This window comes from Clavispora lusitaniae (genome assembly GCF_014636115.1).
Source record: "Clavispora lusitaniae strain FDAARGOS_655 chromosome Unknown tig00000105_pilon, whole genome shotgun sequence".
NCBI lineage: Eukaryota > Fungi > Ascomycota > Pichiomycetes > Serinales > Metschnikowiaceae > Clavispora > Clavispora lusitaniae.
The window spans coordinates 91,160-103,070 of NW_027093978.1; the positions used below are offsets into that span (position 1 = coordinate 91,160).

Genomic DNA, 11,911 nt, shown 5'->3' on the forward strand with positions numbered 1-11,911 from the left:
AACGGAAAAGATTGTTTGGCTCTGTAAAATGGCTTAGTAGAACAACCCTTGACTATAGCTTGAACGGTACGATGTCGAATGGCATCCTCTCAGAACGAAAGTAAGCTGGTCGAAAAGCACAAGAAAATCCAAGAAGGGAGCCAAAGGGAGAAACAGCAAAACAGGAAAAGATTCCACTGGCTAAGCCTTGAAAAATCAAAACGATATCCAAGACCAGAGTTCTCTTAACCCCACTATTTCAATTAGGTTCGAGCCATAAACAGGAGAAGGCGCAGTTTTTCTTCGCACAGAGACACATTGAACCGATGTTCCTCCAGGGAGGTGAGTTTCCTCGGATCGGACAACTTAAGTTATGCGGTAGCTACACCGTATAAAGAATAGTGTGTATTACGGTTCAAACGATGAGAATTTTCATGTTTTATGAGAAGTGGTCGTGCGAGACTCATACAAGCAGACTAACTACCTACGTTAGAACAAAGGGGAACAAAGTGCTCTCAATCTTAAAACCTATCTATACAAAACTAAAACATAACCTCAGGTAGATACAGCACCATAATTTCCTCTGTTATCGTGGCCATCGCCACCAATTGCCGCATATGCTTCTTTGTAAGGGTAAAGTGAAATGATATAGCAGGCATGTATCAAGCCAGGGAGAAATCCAAGAAGACAAAGAAGAATATTGATGAGTAAGTCCATCGAAAGACCTCTCTTAACAGCCACCGGAATTGGAGGAACAAAAATAGCGAGGAGAACCAAGAACCAATCTCTAGAATGCATTTTGTTTTTTCTGTTTGCGTAACTTGAAATATTTCTGGTGCATCATTATCCTTATATACTTATCGCGCATCTGTGTTACGGTCACGTTTACATATCTCGCGAGCAATCTGCAACTCCTTAGTTGCTCTGAAAGAGAAGACAGATGATAATAACACAAGAAGGTGGCATAAAATATTCGCAAAAGCTTCTTATTGATCTTGGAGGTGATGTTTATTCTGAAAATCTACTCTCAATGCCCTCGTAGCCTCATACTCATACCAATCACAGAAATGTCCTTCTGAGAAAAGAATATCGTCAACAAGAATTAAGTTATTTCAAATGAGAGATGGTCTACTGGATTGGATGCTTGAAGGACAACCTTCTGGCCACATTGTAATGTGTTCATAATAGAACACACCAATTCCTCACCACCTTTTCGTCCAACCTGACTTTCCTGCATTAACATCAAGACCAAACTCTACCACTCCACACCATGAGAAGTTTCCTTGTAGCAGCTGTGCTGTTGCTTGTTTCTTGTGTATTTGCAGTCTCTTTGGAAGACGCATTCGTCAAGGATTGGGCTTTGCATAATTATGTTAATCTCATCCGGCCTTGGCTAGTGACTTCAGATTCCCTTTTGGCATTGTCAGAATCCAACCGTTTAGTTCGCTTGACGGGCGAAAACCAAGCAATTACTTTCCTGATTGACCTTTCGGAATGGGGTTACACTGAGGAAATTTCCGGTCATGATATACATGTGAATCTCCTCGATACAAGCTTCGTGACGTATATAGAAGGAAGTACAGAGCTTCATGTTTTCAAGAAAGACACAGGCGTATGGGTAAACCGCGTGAAGTTGACTTCGGTGATCAAATCAGTGACATCTTTGTCCAATGATTCTTTTGCTATATTGGATTCTCACAATGTCTTGTCTGTTTGGAACAATGGTGACTTAGGTGCACTTGGCACTTATGCTTCTTTCAAAGTCTTCACTGAAAATGGGTATGACTATGTTTTTGCAGATGGTCAACTTTTGCAATTGCTGTATGAGGCTGATGGTTTGGAAGTGAATGCTCTCGATGCAAATGCCAAAATTGGCCAAGAAATAGCTTTGAAGTCCTCTTTGATCATCGATGGACATCATGGTGTCTCAACAGAAGGAAAGGATGTTTCAATCAAGCTGCAAGTTGGTGATAAAACTGAAGTGATTTGGACGGAGTCATTCGACTCAGTTTTGCAGGTGAAAATATTTACAATCTCGTCTTCTAAGTACCTTATTGTCGTCACTGCCAATTGCGTGCACGCTTATGACATTAGCGCTTATTTGAGAACGCACAAAAGGGAGACGATTTTCAGACATGACTTGGTATTTAATGGAACTTTTCTTGACATTCTTATGGATGAGAGCTTGACTGTCTTGTCGATTAGCGATGATAAGCCTATCACGTTTGACATCTTCACTGTGGATCTTTACTCGAAATCTAAGAAAACCTTCTCTGTTCCTCCTCATCAGGTGCACGTTAGTGGAAAGGCCATAATAGTAGACCAGCCCCGGTCACTTTCTCTGATCGAGAAAGTGCACCACTTGGTCGAAGACTCTCAAACTGGTACAGATGTCTTGAGATGGTTGAAGAGAACAAAAACACACTTGGCTCAACTCGGCCGGTTTGTTGTTGAGAACGCTTCAGGCTCTCCTCAGTCTCATTTGGCACGCTTCACGAGAAATCTCAAAAAACTGGGCAATCCTTTAGGTCTGGTTCTTGGAGTATTCGTGCAAGCTGGTGAATACGAGGAAAAGTTTGAGGAAGACAAGTATGGATTTGAAAAAATTTACATTTACTATGACAGTGACAATAGATCCATTGTTGCCAAGAAATCTAAGGATGGGTCGACCTTGTGGACCCAGAAATTGCAACAGAAGGACAACCTTGTCGACTTGCATTCGATAAATGATGAGGTATATGTCGTTTTCTCGCATTCTGTTTACACTTTGCTGTTGAGGACTGGAGAAATTATCTCTGAAAAACTGTTTACGACCACAATCGAGAAAGCAATTCTTGTTGAGACTGAAATCAGCAACGAAAAGATAGAAGAAGGTGCTGACCCTTTGGCACTTGCATTAAGGTTTGGAAATTCCTTGGAATTCCTTTATTCGGAGACTACACTTGCTGACTCTCAGTTTATTCTTTCCCAAACAGATGATTTCACTCTAGAGGCATATAAAATCGCAGGAAGCAAATTGATACAAACTTGGAAATTTGGAACTAGGGGCGAAAAGATATTAGCTGTATCTGACCAAGAGGGTAGCTTAACATCTGCAGCCGGAATAGCTAGATCAGATCGCTCTGTCTTATACAAATATTTGAACCCTAATTTGGTCTCAGTTGTTACACAAGAAGGCCAGTCGCTCAAAGTAACTCTTTTGGACGGAATAACCGGAAATGTTCTCCATATTGAACGTCATAGCGATCAAATTATTGACCCCAAATCAATTAATGTGGTTCAGAACGATAATTGGGTTGTTTACTACTATTTCGTCAAGCATCCAAAGGTTGAACAGCGAATTGTTGTATTAGATTTGTTTTCGACGGCTGAAAATATTATTGGTGAGCTGAAATCTTCTTTAAATGGTGAGTTCAATGTTACAATTGCCCAAGTGTCGGCGAAATCTTTCATTTACCCTGAAAGAATACTTCAATTAGCCTCCACGCAAACCAAATTCGGTTTGACCGTTAGATCTGTTATTGCTTTTACAGAAACTGGACAATTGGTTGAAATTCCTAAATTTATTCTCAACAGCAGAAGGATTGATGACCACATAATGTCTTCCGAGGAGTATGAAGATGACTTCAAAATGATGCCTTATGAACCAGTCATCATGAACAATAACTTTCAAGTTTTGAACCACAAGATCAAACTTCAAGGAGTGGAGGACAAGAATCAGTATATTTTGATCAAGCCTACTGAGTTAGAATCGACTGCTGTGCTTTGTTTCTTGAACAAATTCAATGAATTTTGCACCACTGTTCAGCCCTCTTTGTCATACGATCTCTTGAACAGTTCATTTGACAAGCTCAAACTCTCTCTTACTATTGCTGTATTGTTTGTGGTATTTGTTCTTACGAAACCTTTGGTTGATTCTAAAAAGTTAAATGCAAAATGGTTGGATTGAAGGCAATAGTGTGGCTTATACAAAAAAAAAAAAACAAATATCACTATGCATTAATACCTATATAATTCATAATAGTGGGATGATTGATTTCGCGGTCATCAAGTAATCCATTATTTGTTTGTGTTCCATATTTTCACAATCCAATCCGTAGATTTCCCAATCTATTTGGAGAGAATCAGAACTCTTTTCTGATTTCTCCATTTGGTAAATGTCCCATATCATTTCGTAGCTCAAACTTGAAACCAAGTAGCTCGTCATTTTGTTTATAAGAAAGAATGACTTATGCTGATTTTTGATAGCAAGGAGAGACCTCTTATCACAAGCATCGAACTTTTCAATCACCTTAAAAAGCTTTCCATTCACCCGTGCCCAGTTCTTTTCGTTTGTCTTTTTTAAGAGTGTATAAGCTCTTGCGAAATCGGCCTTGACCTCTAGGTAATCATTGATGGAATTTAAAAGTGGACTCGAGTGTATGCTCAATAAGAGAAGAGAAGACAACTCGATGGCAAAACGGTAGTGAATTGGTACCTGGTAAAAATTTTCAATGGTGGAGAAGTTTGTTTCAAACAAAGTTAAAATGCGCTTGCAACAATTAAGAGCTTGGTAGATAACATCCTTATACTCTGATAGCGTGATATCAACATTTGACAAGTAGTAGATGTATAGATGCAATTTGGAATACTCCACAGACATACAAAGCAAGTCATCTTGAAGGAAAGGAGAGGTTTCTGCTTTATACGCGTTCAATATTTTTTCAAACATATGCAAATGAATAAGCTTGCTAACATGACTCGGACTGTGAAGGAGGTCGCTCATGTTCTCGTTCATTTTCAGTTGCAACAACGAGACTTTCAATAGTGAGTTTGTGAAGTTATCTTCGGGAGAAAATTTTTCCCTATTAAAGATGTCCACATTCGCTGCTTTATCAGTAATGTAGTCCATTTGAAACCCATTGTAGTTGGAGTTGGATAGCCCGAGATAAACAAGCCAGTAGTTTGAATTGATGTTGACATATTTGTAAATGCGTTCGCGTATCTGTCTATTCTCATCCTCTGTGGCATCCATGCTCATGGAAGTTTTCTTGCTGAACTCGCTGAGAAAACTAGGCTTGTGAAGCCCAAACTGAAGGGCCAAACTTTTCATGAGGGAAACGTACTTGACACAAATATCATCTTGTATTTTCAGTGCCTCGCCATTAGGTAATGGCCAAGTAGTGAGTATTAAGAGCGCCACCAAGGAGTAAACTGAACGCGGGGTGTTGAACCAGCAATTCACGACCACTAAATTACGTACATGAGGCACAAGTTGAAGGTATATCGTCAGCTCTTTTTGGTTTAAGAATGAAGTAGCAACAATAACCCAGAACAATAAGTCGCTTTCGCGATGGATCTGCTGCAAGTCTTTGTGGAAAAAAGATTCGGGAAGAACAGGCAAATGATGCCTAAAGTTCTGGTTGAAATTCTCAAAAAGCTCACTCACCCTGGCGTGGCTTAAAGACAAGGGCTGGCTTTTTTGGTCCGAGTGAATCGTGAAGGAACCCTCTAGGGCAAGAGTGGGAATTGGGTCGATATAAATGGTGTCTGAGGGCAGTTTCTCATGCGGAGATTGTAGTATAGTCTGTATTTGAGCGACTGGCGGTGTTTGAGGTGTTGCCTGTGGCATTCTGCGGGTATTAACCCCGCCTTGACGCAGTAAAAGCTGCTGAACTAAACGAGTCTTCTTTAACACCAAACGATCAAGGCGATGATGTAGATCACGCACGTCCGCCACTAAACGTTCAGTCACATCGTATTCTCTTTTGGCAGGCTGCGAAACATCTAACATACAAACAAAACTGCGCTTGGAGCAGAAAGTGCAAGGCCATGGTTGGGTGAGCATGGCATCACAACGGATCTTGCTGCTTCGACAGCGTGTGCACAGCTTAAGAACCCGGTTGCCTTTTTTTAGTGATTTTGGCACCACAAGATCGCGTCTTCGTTGCATAGTTAACACCATGGGGAAGAGTGGGCTTATGGGTAATGTGATGCTGGGGTAGCCTTGGGATCAAGTACAATGAGAAGGGTCTTTAGGGCTATACTAAAGCTTGCGTGGAGGATAAAAATAATGTGGACGACCAAACAGAGGTCGGCGAACGGGGAAATTGGAAAGCAAAAAGGAACGAAAATGAACGAATGCGAAGAAGGCAATCCTGGCTTATATGGAACTCAAAAGCTTGGGCGAAGTACTCTCGTGAGCAGGCTTCTGCACATAGCGTGACGTTTTTGGGTGCAAACTCTAAGCCGCTTATCGGCCACGCTGTATGAATAATGGTTTCGCGCTCATTGGCTGGTTTTGGACCGGACTTCGGTTTGCTGATGATACAGGTTGATCAATAACCACTTGCATGTGGCTCAACGTGAGCTGATACAGTGCAACAAAGAAAAAAAAAAGATCGAATCAATGAATGATACAGAAAGAATGATATAGAAAGAGTGATAAAAAAATTACAACATGAGAAACAATTGCACAAGGTGATTAGGTTCATTTATAGACGCACAAGACACAAGTAATGAATTGAGAGGGAGAATCACAAATTCGTATTCAAAAAGGGTCCGCCTTCGTAAAAATTAGGGTATCCAATCATCAGCATTCTGTTTACTTTTCCCCTTAATATACTCCCGCATGTGCCAAAAAATATACATGACTTCCGCAATTGGTGCACAGCATGTCCGATCGGAAGAGCGCGCAACGATGTCAATTTTCATAGGACGCGACAATTCAACGGATAATCAAAAGTACGTTAAGACCTCTAGTATTACCCTCCGTAATTCTCCACTTTCCTCTGTTGTTCTATTTTTTATTCTATTTATCCCACGTGCTTTTCTCTTTTAGTCTTGTTTCTTCCTACACGATGTGCTACTGTATTTACTGATTTCAGCCAATATTTAGACAAAATCGTCATTAGTACAGATCCGTGCCTCCTCATCTGATATATCTCTTCTCTCCCAAGCTCTTTTATTCGATAATGGAACCCGCCAAAGCTGTCCACCTATATAACCTAGAACATTTTTGTCCACTATCACCCATTCTGTCCTCTCACTCTGTTACCAGTGATGAGTATGCGTACGATAGCCTCCTCAACGTTCATCCAGGTAAAACTCATTGTCTGAACTGTGGTGTCATGATGATCCCAGCCCTTTCTTGTATTACTCGCATCAAGTACACCAAAAGAGCATCGGGACAAAGGAATCGCACGCTTAACATCACATGCCGCCTTTGTAACCATGAGCAGACGATGGGTTCTCTACTAAACCAGAAAAAAACTGTTATGCAACTGGAAACCACTAGAAAGAAGAAAAAGAAGCGGTCAGAACTTGCATCCATGCTAGCTTCAAGCAAAACCACGGCACCGAAGACGCTCAGCTTGTTCGAGTTCATGCAATAGTCTCTACTCAAGTGAGGGATAATGTTTTAGACAACCACTCGGAAGATCGACTAGAAGTTGCTGGAGTAGGCACGGTAGCAACAATTTTCTCTCTCTTGCAGGCCCTGACCCATCTTCTTCGGCGAAATACGTGGCCATCTGGTGTGTCGCCATTGTCAGCGAAGTCATAGACCCATTTTTCATCTGCGTCAACATTTACTAAATCCATAATGCAGTTTTGGTCAACCCAGATGTGTGGTTCGAGATCGATACTCCATGAATCTTCCGAAAATTGCCAGTGTGGGGGCAGCCTGATTTCGCCAAGACTTGCTCTGAGTGGAATCGGAAGTGTGTCTTCCTCATTCTCTTTTGTAGACTCTTTAGCAGAATCTATATGTTCTTGAATTTGTGCCTCTTCAAGCTCGCTCTCGGATATAATGCCTGGAGTCATTTCTTTATCGGGCAGGACTATGGCAGCTTCAGATGCGTTTCTGGTTTCTTTCACGATAGAAAGTTGTGGTACATCGTCTTTAATCGATGCTTCAACGGAAGAGGTATCCCCTATAGAAGCACCTTCTTTAATAGAACCGCTGTCTCCAGTGGAAACGTTCTGCTTGGTATCTCTAGTTGAATCAACAGCACTGCTTTGATTATCAGGAGCACCGGCCTTGTCGCTAAAATCATTCACTTCTGTCTTTCCCCGTTCTTCTCTGGTTTCTTCTTTCTTTTCTTTTTTATCCTTTTTCTTCTTATCCTTCTTTTCAGACGACCAGCGTCGCTTCTTCTCCTTTGGCTTCACATCCTTCTTGCGTTCAAGCAGTTCCATGATCCTCTGTGGGTGGTTAAGCGTATAGTAATCTGTGGCAAATCCCATAGGTTCCCAAATGTTACGCGAGGAAAGACGATGGAGCTCGAAAATCTCGACTTGGCGCAAGATATCAGACTTGATTTCTTCCGCTACAAAGCTTGTTAGGAAAGTTTCGACTCGGTCAGTCGAGTCGAGCCGTGCGAGCCGTGCGTCTTCAGAATGCCAATAATCCAATAAGGTATCTTTGACTTTAGGATGGAATGCAGCGACAAACAACCACACCATGATGATAGAAAACGTTTTCCAGGGAAAGTAAAGCAAGATATATGGCATGATGTTAGGTAACACTGCAAGTTCAAAAACAATGACAAAAACCAATATAGCAAACACCACGCATGTCAATTTATAGTTTTCGAACAAAAAATAGTGTTGGCCCCAGGCTACTAATTGGTCGTACAAACGGATATAGCACACCATCTGATTTTGTAAATCAGCAAAGTTCATAAGAAATTCACGCGAGAACTGTGAACAGGGTTTCGGTGGTTCATACTTCTTGAGCGGTGGACCCTGGTATGGTTCTGGATTTCTAGCCCAAAGTTCGCCGTCTATCACTGAAGTATCAGGTGGGTAGAGCCGTAGATAACTGGGTACAATGAACCTCTTGATAAGAAGGGCGGGTGGCAAGGCTGTTCCAAGATAAGGGTTCAATATCACATGAGTAACAAGCATAAGCACCCCTATAGTATATGCGGGATTGTACCAACAAAAGAACAGGATAATGGCGTCGATCGTTTCAAAAACAGGCGAAGTTTTTTGGGCCAAATGCGTGCTGTTTGTGGACATGAGGTTGACAGAGAACGGTGGTCTTGTTCGATGCACCGCCATTCTTGCTTCAAGACCAGACGAGGCCTCCGTTTCACTGTTGATGATTACATTCAACACTTTTTCCATCAACTTTTCTGTCAATTGGTTTGACGCTTTACGCGGATCGTCTTCCAAGTACCAAAATCCAGAGTATAATGATGGATTAGGTAATTGCTCCGCCTGATCTGCTGCCGGCTCATTATCCGTAGCTGTTTCTGCCGTCAGTGGCTTAGTTAGTGACTTGGTCAGTGGTTTAGTCAGAGACTTTGCAGCTTCAGGTAGTCGCTCAATTTTCTCTGCCTTATCGGGCTCAACGACGAGAATGTTTTCCAAAAAGCTAGAAACCTGCTCCATTGGAATACCTGGGGAAACAGCAAATCACTAACGACGAAATAAATAAGTGCAAACCTGGATACCGGGGTAGACAAGGTCGAAAAATAAAAGGAATCAATGTCTAAGAAGGTCGTTTTCAGTGATGTATTCTGTTAAGCGTAAGTGTTTTTGTTGAATTGTGAAGTTGGCTTGTACTGAATTAACTTTTAGCGCGGATCGGTGACCTAACATACATATAAACATACAAACCACCCATACTGGAGCCAACTGAATAGTTGCATACTAAAAAAAAAAAAAATCCATCTAGATTGTAAGCACCAGCATACTATGCTGCTTGATCTTGAAAACGTTTCATGATTTTCGCATATTGTTCTTGCTATTCTAGATAATTTTATTGGCAGGGTGGTTTGCCCATGCAATCTGTATCAACGATACTGTTCTCTCGTTTCCGAACTATCCCGGAAGCCGTTTGGGGCTTGGATCTACATCATCTTTGATTGTTACCTCGTCCAATAAGAATAGATTCTATATTATATCCTATTCGATTTTGATACGTTTGTGGTAAGGTGCGGCACACAGATGTACCACGCCAAAGTTTTCCAAAGAAACATCTTCATCACAGTCCGTAGTCACAGTACTTTCACTTTCAACCTTGATGTTGTCAGAAAAGCTAGACTCAGGAGAGGGTAAAGTAATCTTCTTCTCATTAGCGTTCCTGGTATTGGTTCTTTTGAGCGACGGCCTTTTTCGTGTCTTTGGTAAAAGGACAGTGCGATTCTTACTCGGTGTTGAGGGTGGAGTAAGAACCGGCTCCGACTTCACTTCTAGCTTGATCTCCTTCTTGATCGATTCGACAAATTTTTTGGTAAGTTCTTGCTTGACAGCAACGGGGTAGCTCTTTGTTAGAAGTCTCTTGGAGTCAAGTTGCTCTTGTGTCAAGAATAAGTCAGGAATCTCTGTCTTTAAACGTCTGACAAAAGCATCACAATCCCCAAGGACTTGAAAGTCAACTAGATTGGCCCATTGTTTTGATAAAGGAGTCTTGTTGACGAATATGACTTTTCCTCCCCGTTCACGGATACTTTTCGCAAGACTCTTCACCAATTTCTTGACACCGTCTACTTTCAAAGAAGTACCCATGATTAGAAGACAGTCACACTTCATGCCAATATCAATATTCAATCCACGGGCCAAAATTTCAGCTTGTGGATGGTTCTCTCCATAGAGAACTATGTCCGGGCGCAAAATCCCAATGCTGCCTGTCAATCTTTTTCCTGAGTACAACCTTTCTTGGTATTTGAGATGACAATTTTCACACTCGGGGTATTGGCCGTTTTCTAACATCTTCTGATTCTGCGGCGTCCAATCATAGCGGGAGAAGCACTGGGTACAACAGAGCTTATGCAAGTTTCCATGCAACTGCACAACATCCAAACTGTTCCAGTTCTCTCGGAAAGACCTACCAGAGGTGCTTCCAATTTCACTGAATTTAGATACATCTATACCGCAGTTGAGATTTATGGTTTTCTCTAAACTGTCAATATTTTGTGTGTAGCACCTGAGGAGTTTGTTTTTCTCCTTCAAGGTTTTGATGAATCGGTGGGTTTCTGTAGCTTTGGCCCGCAAAGAATGTTGGTAAAGACCCTCCATAAAAGTGCAGAAAATGGACAAGGTAGTGGCATTTCGGAACAAAGAGATATCAAACAAATCCTGACCCTTGATGAAACTGGTAGGATACTTGGCTTTGACAATATTGTACAAACCTTCGTCGGAACGGAAATCAGGAATCCCGGCGTTACATGAAATCCCGGCTCCTGTTAGTATGCTTGTTTTTTTTGCTTTGAAAATGGTCTTAGCAACTTCGTGAAGTTTGATTGCGTCTTCCGCCGAGACATTGCTCGAGTCAGGAAGATATATGCTTTTCATTGAATAGACTGGCGGCGAAATGAGAGTGGGGGGCCGTTTCAGTTTCCTCTGATATATTACAAGTGTGTTTGGGTATACCGGATAGTATTCAGATGCAAATGCTCAGTGTAGTTATTTTGTGGGCATTTTTTCCATTTTCTTTTGTGAGACGAGCGTTGATGCGAGATGTTTACAATATACCGCATTCGTTAAATTGTGTGCGTGACATGCAGGTACACACCTCCTGTTGCTGGTAAGTAAAAGGGAAGTCGATTCCTTGTTAAACAAAAAAATGTGCCCATAGCATTGGCGCTTTCAAATTAATGTTGGATTACAGGAAATTTTTTCCTTGAAACTTTGATGAAAGCAGTTGACGTTTGCCTAAAATTATGGACATTGTTAGATCTATTTAGTCTTCAACGCAGTCTATCGCGACTTTTACAAGTGCACGAATATTGTACTGGGCCTCAGACACTGAAACATAATCTTTAAAACTGAATTAAATGGCGAGGAAAATGACGCAGTTTCTATCTTTTTCTTTTTTGTTGTCTTAAGTGGTACTTTTGTCTTTTTAAGTTTGCTGTCATAGAATGATTATTCCTGTCTCTCCTTGTACGTGCTCTAGGGTACGCTCTTTTACATTCTGAAAGAGCTTTATTGACCTTTAGTA

The 11,911-nt window shown here is 41.4% G+C and overlaps 5 protein-coding genes across 5 annotated transcripts; 1 reads left to right on the plus strand and 4 right to left on the minus strand. All coding sequences in view use genetic code 12, as the record gives it.

The window, feature by feature from the left end:
- Positions 1-534: 534 nt before the first annotated feature.
- SNA2 (uncharacterized protein) lies at positions 535-777 on the minus strand (the record flags this gene model as incomplete). The annotated part of the gene is made up of 1 exon (XM_002615875.1): positions 535-777. The coding sequence occupies one exon, from the start codon at positions 775-777 to the stop codon at positions 535-537; it is 243 nt and encodes an 80-aa protein (XP_002615921.1).
- A 472-nt stretch (positions 778-1,249) lies between these two features.
- On the plus strand, positions 1,250-3,928 carry FOB63_003037 (uncharacterized protein; the record flags this gene model as incomplete). Its single annotated transcript, XM_002615874.1, has 1 exon — positions 1,250-3,928. One exon carries the CDS (start codon positions 1,250-1,252, stop codon positions 3,926-3,928), a length of 2,679 nt encoding a protein of 892 aa, XP_002615920.1.
- A 66-nt stretch (positions 3,929-3,994) lies between these two features.
- SEF2 (Sef2p) lies at positions 3,995-5,923 on the minus strand (the record flags this gene model as incomplete). The annotated part of the gene is made up of 1 exon (XM_002615873.1): positions 3,995-5,923. One exon carries the CDS (start codon positions 5,921-5,923, stop codon positions 3,995-3,997), a length of 1,929 nt encoding a protein of 642 aa, XP_002615919.1.
- Positions 5,924-7,359: 1,436 nt separating this feature from the next.
- FOB63_003039 (uncharacterized protein) lies at positions 7,360-9,357 on the minus strand (the record flags this gene model as incomplete). The annotated part of the gene is made up of 1 exon (XM_002615872.1): positions 7,360-9,357. The coding sequence occupies one exon, from the start codon at positions 9,355-9,357 to the stop codon at positions 7,360-7,362; it is 1,998 nt and encodes a 665-aa protein (XP_002615918.1).
- A 516-nt stretch (positions 9,358-9,873) lies between these two features.
- Positions 9,874-11,262, minus strand: HST3 (NAD-dependent histone deacetylase; the record flags this gene model as incomplete). The annotated part of the gene is made up of 1 exon (XM_002615871.1): positions 9,874-11,262. The coding sequence occupies one exon, from the start codon at positions 11,260-11,262 to the stop codon at positions 9,874-9,876; it is 1,389 nt and encodes a 462-aa protein (XP_002615917.1).
- Between the last annotated feature and the right edge of the window lie 649 nt (positions 11,263-11,911).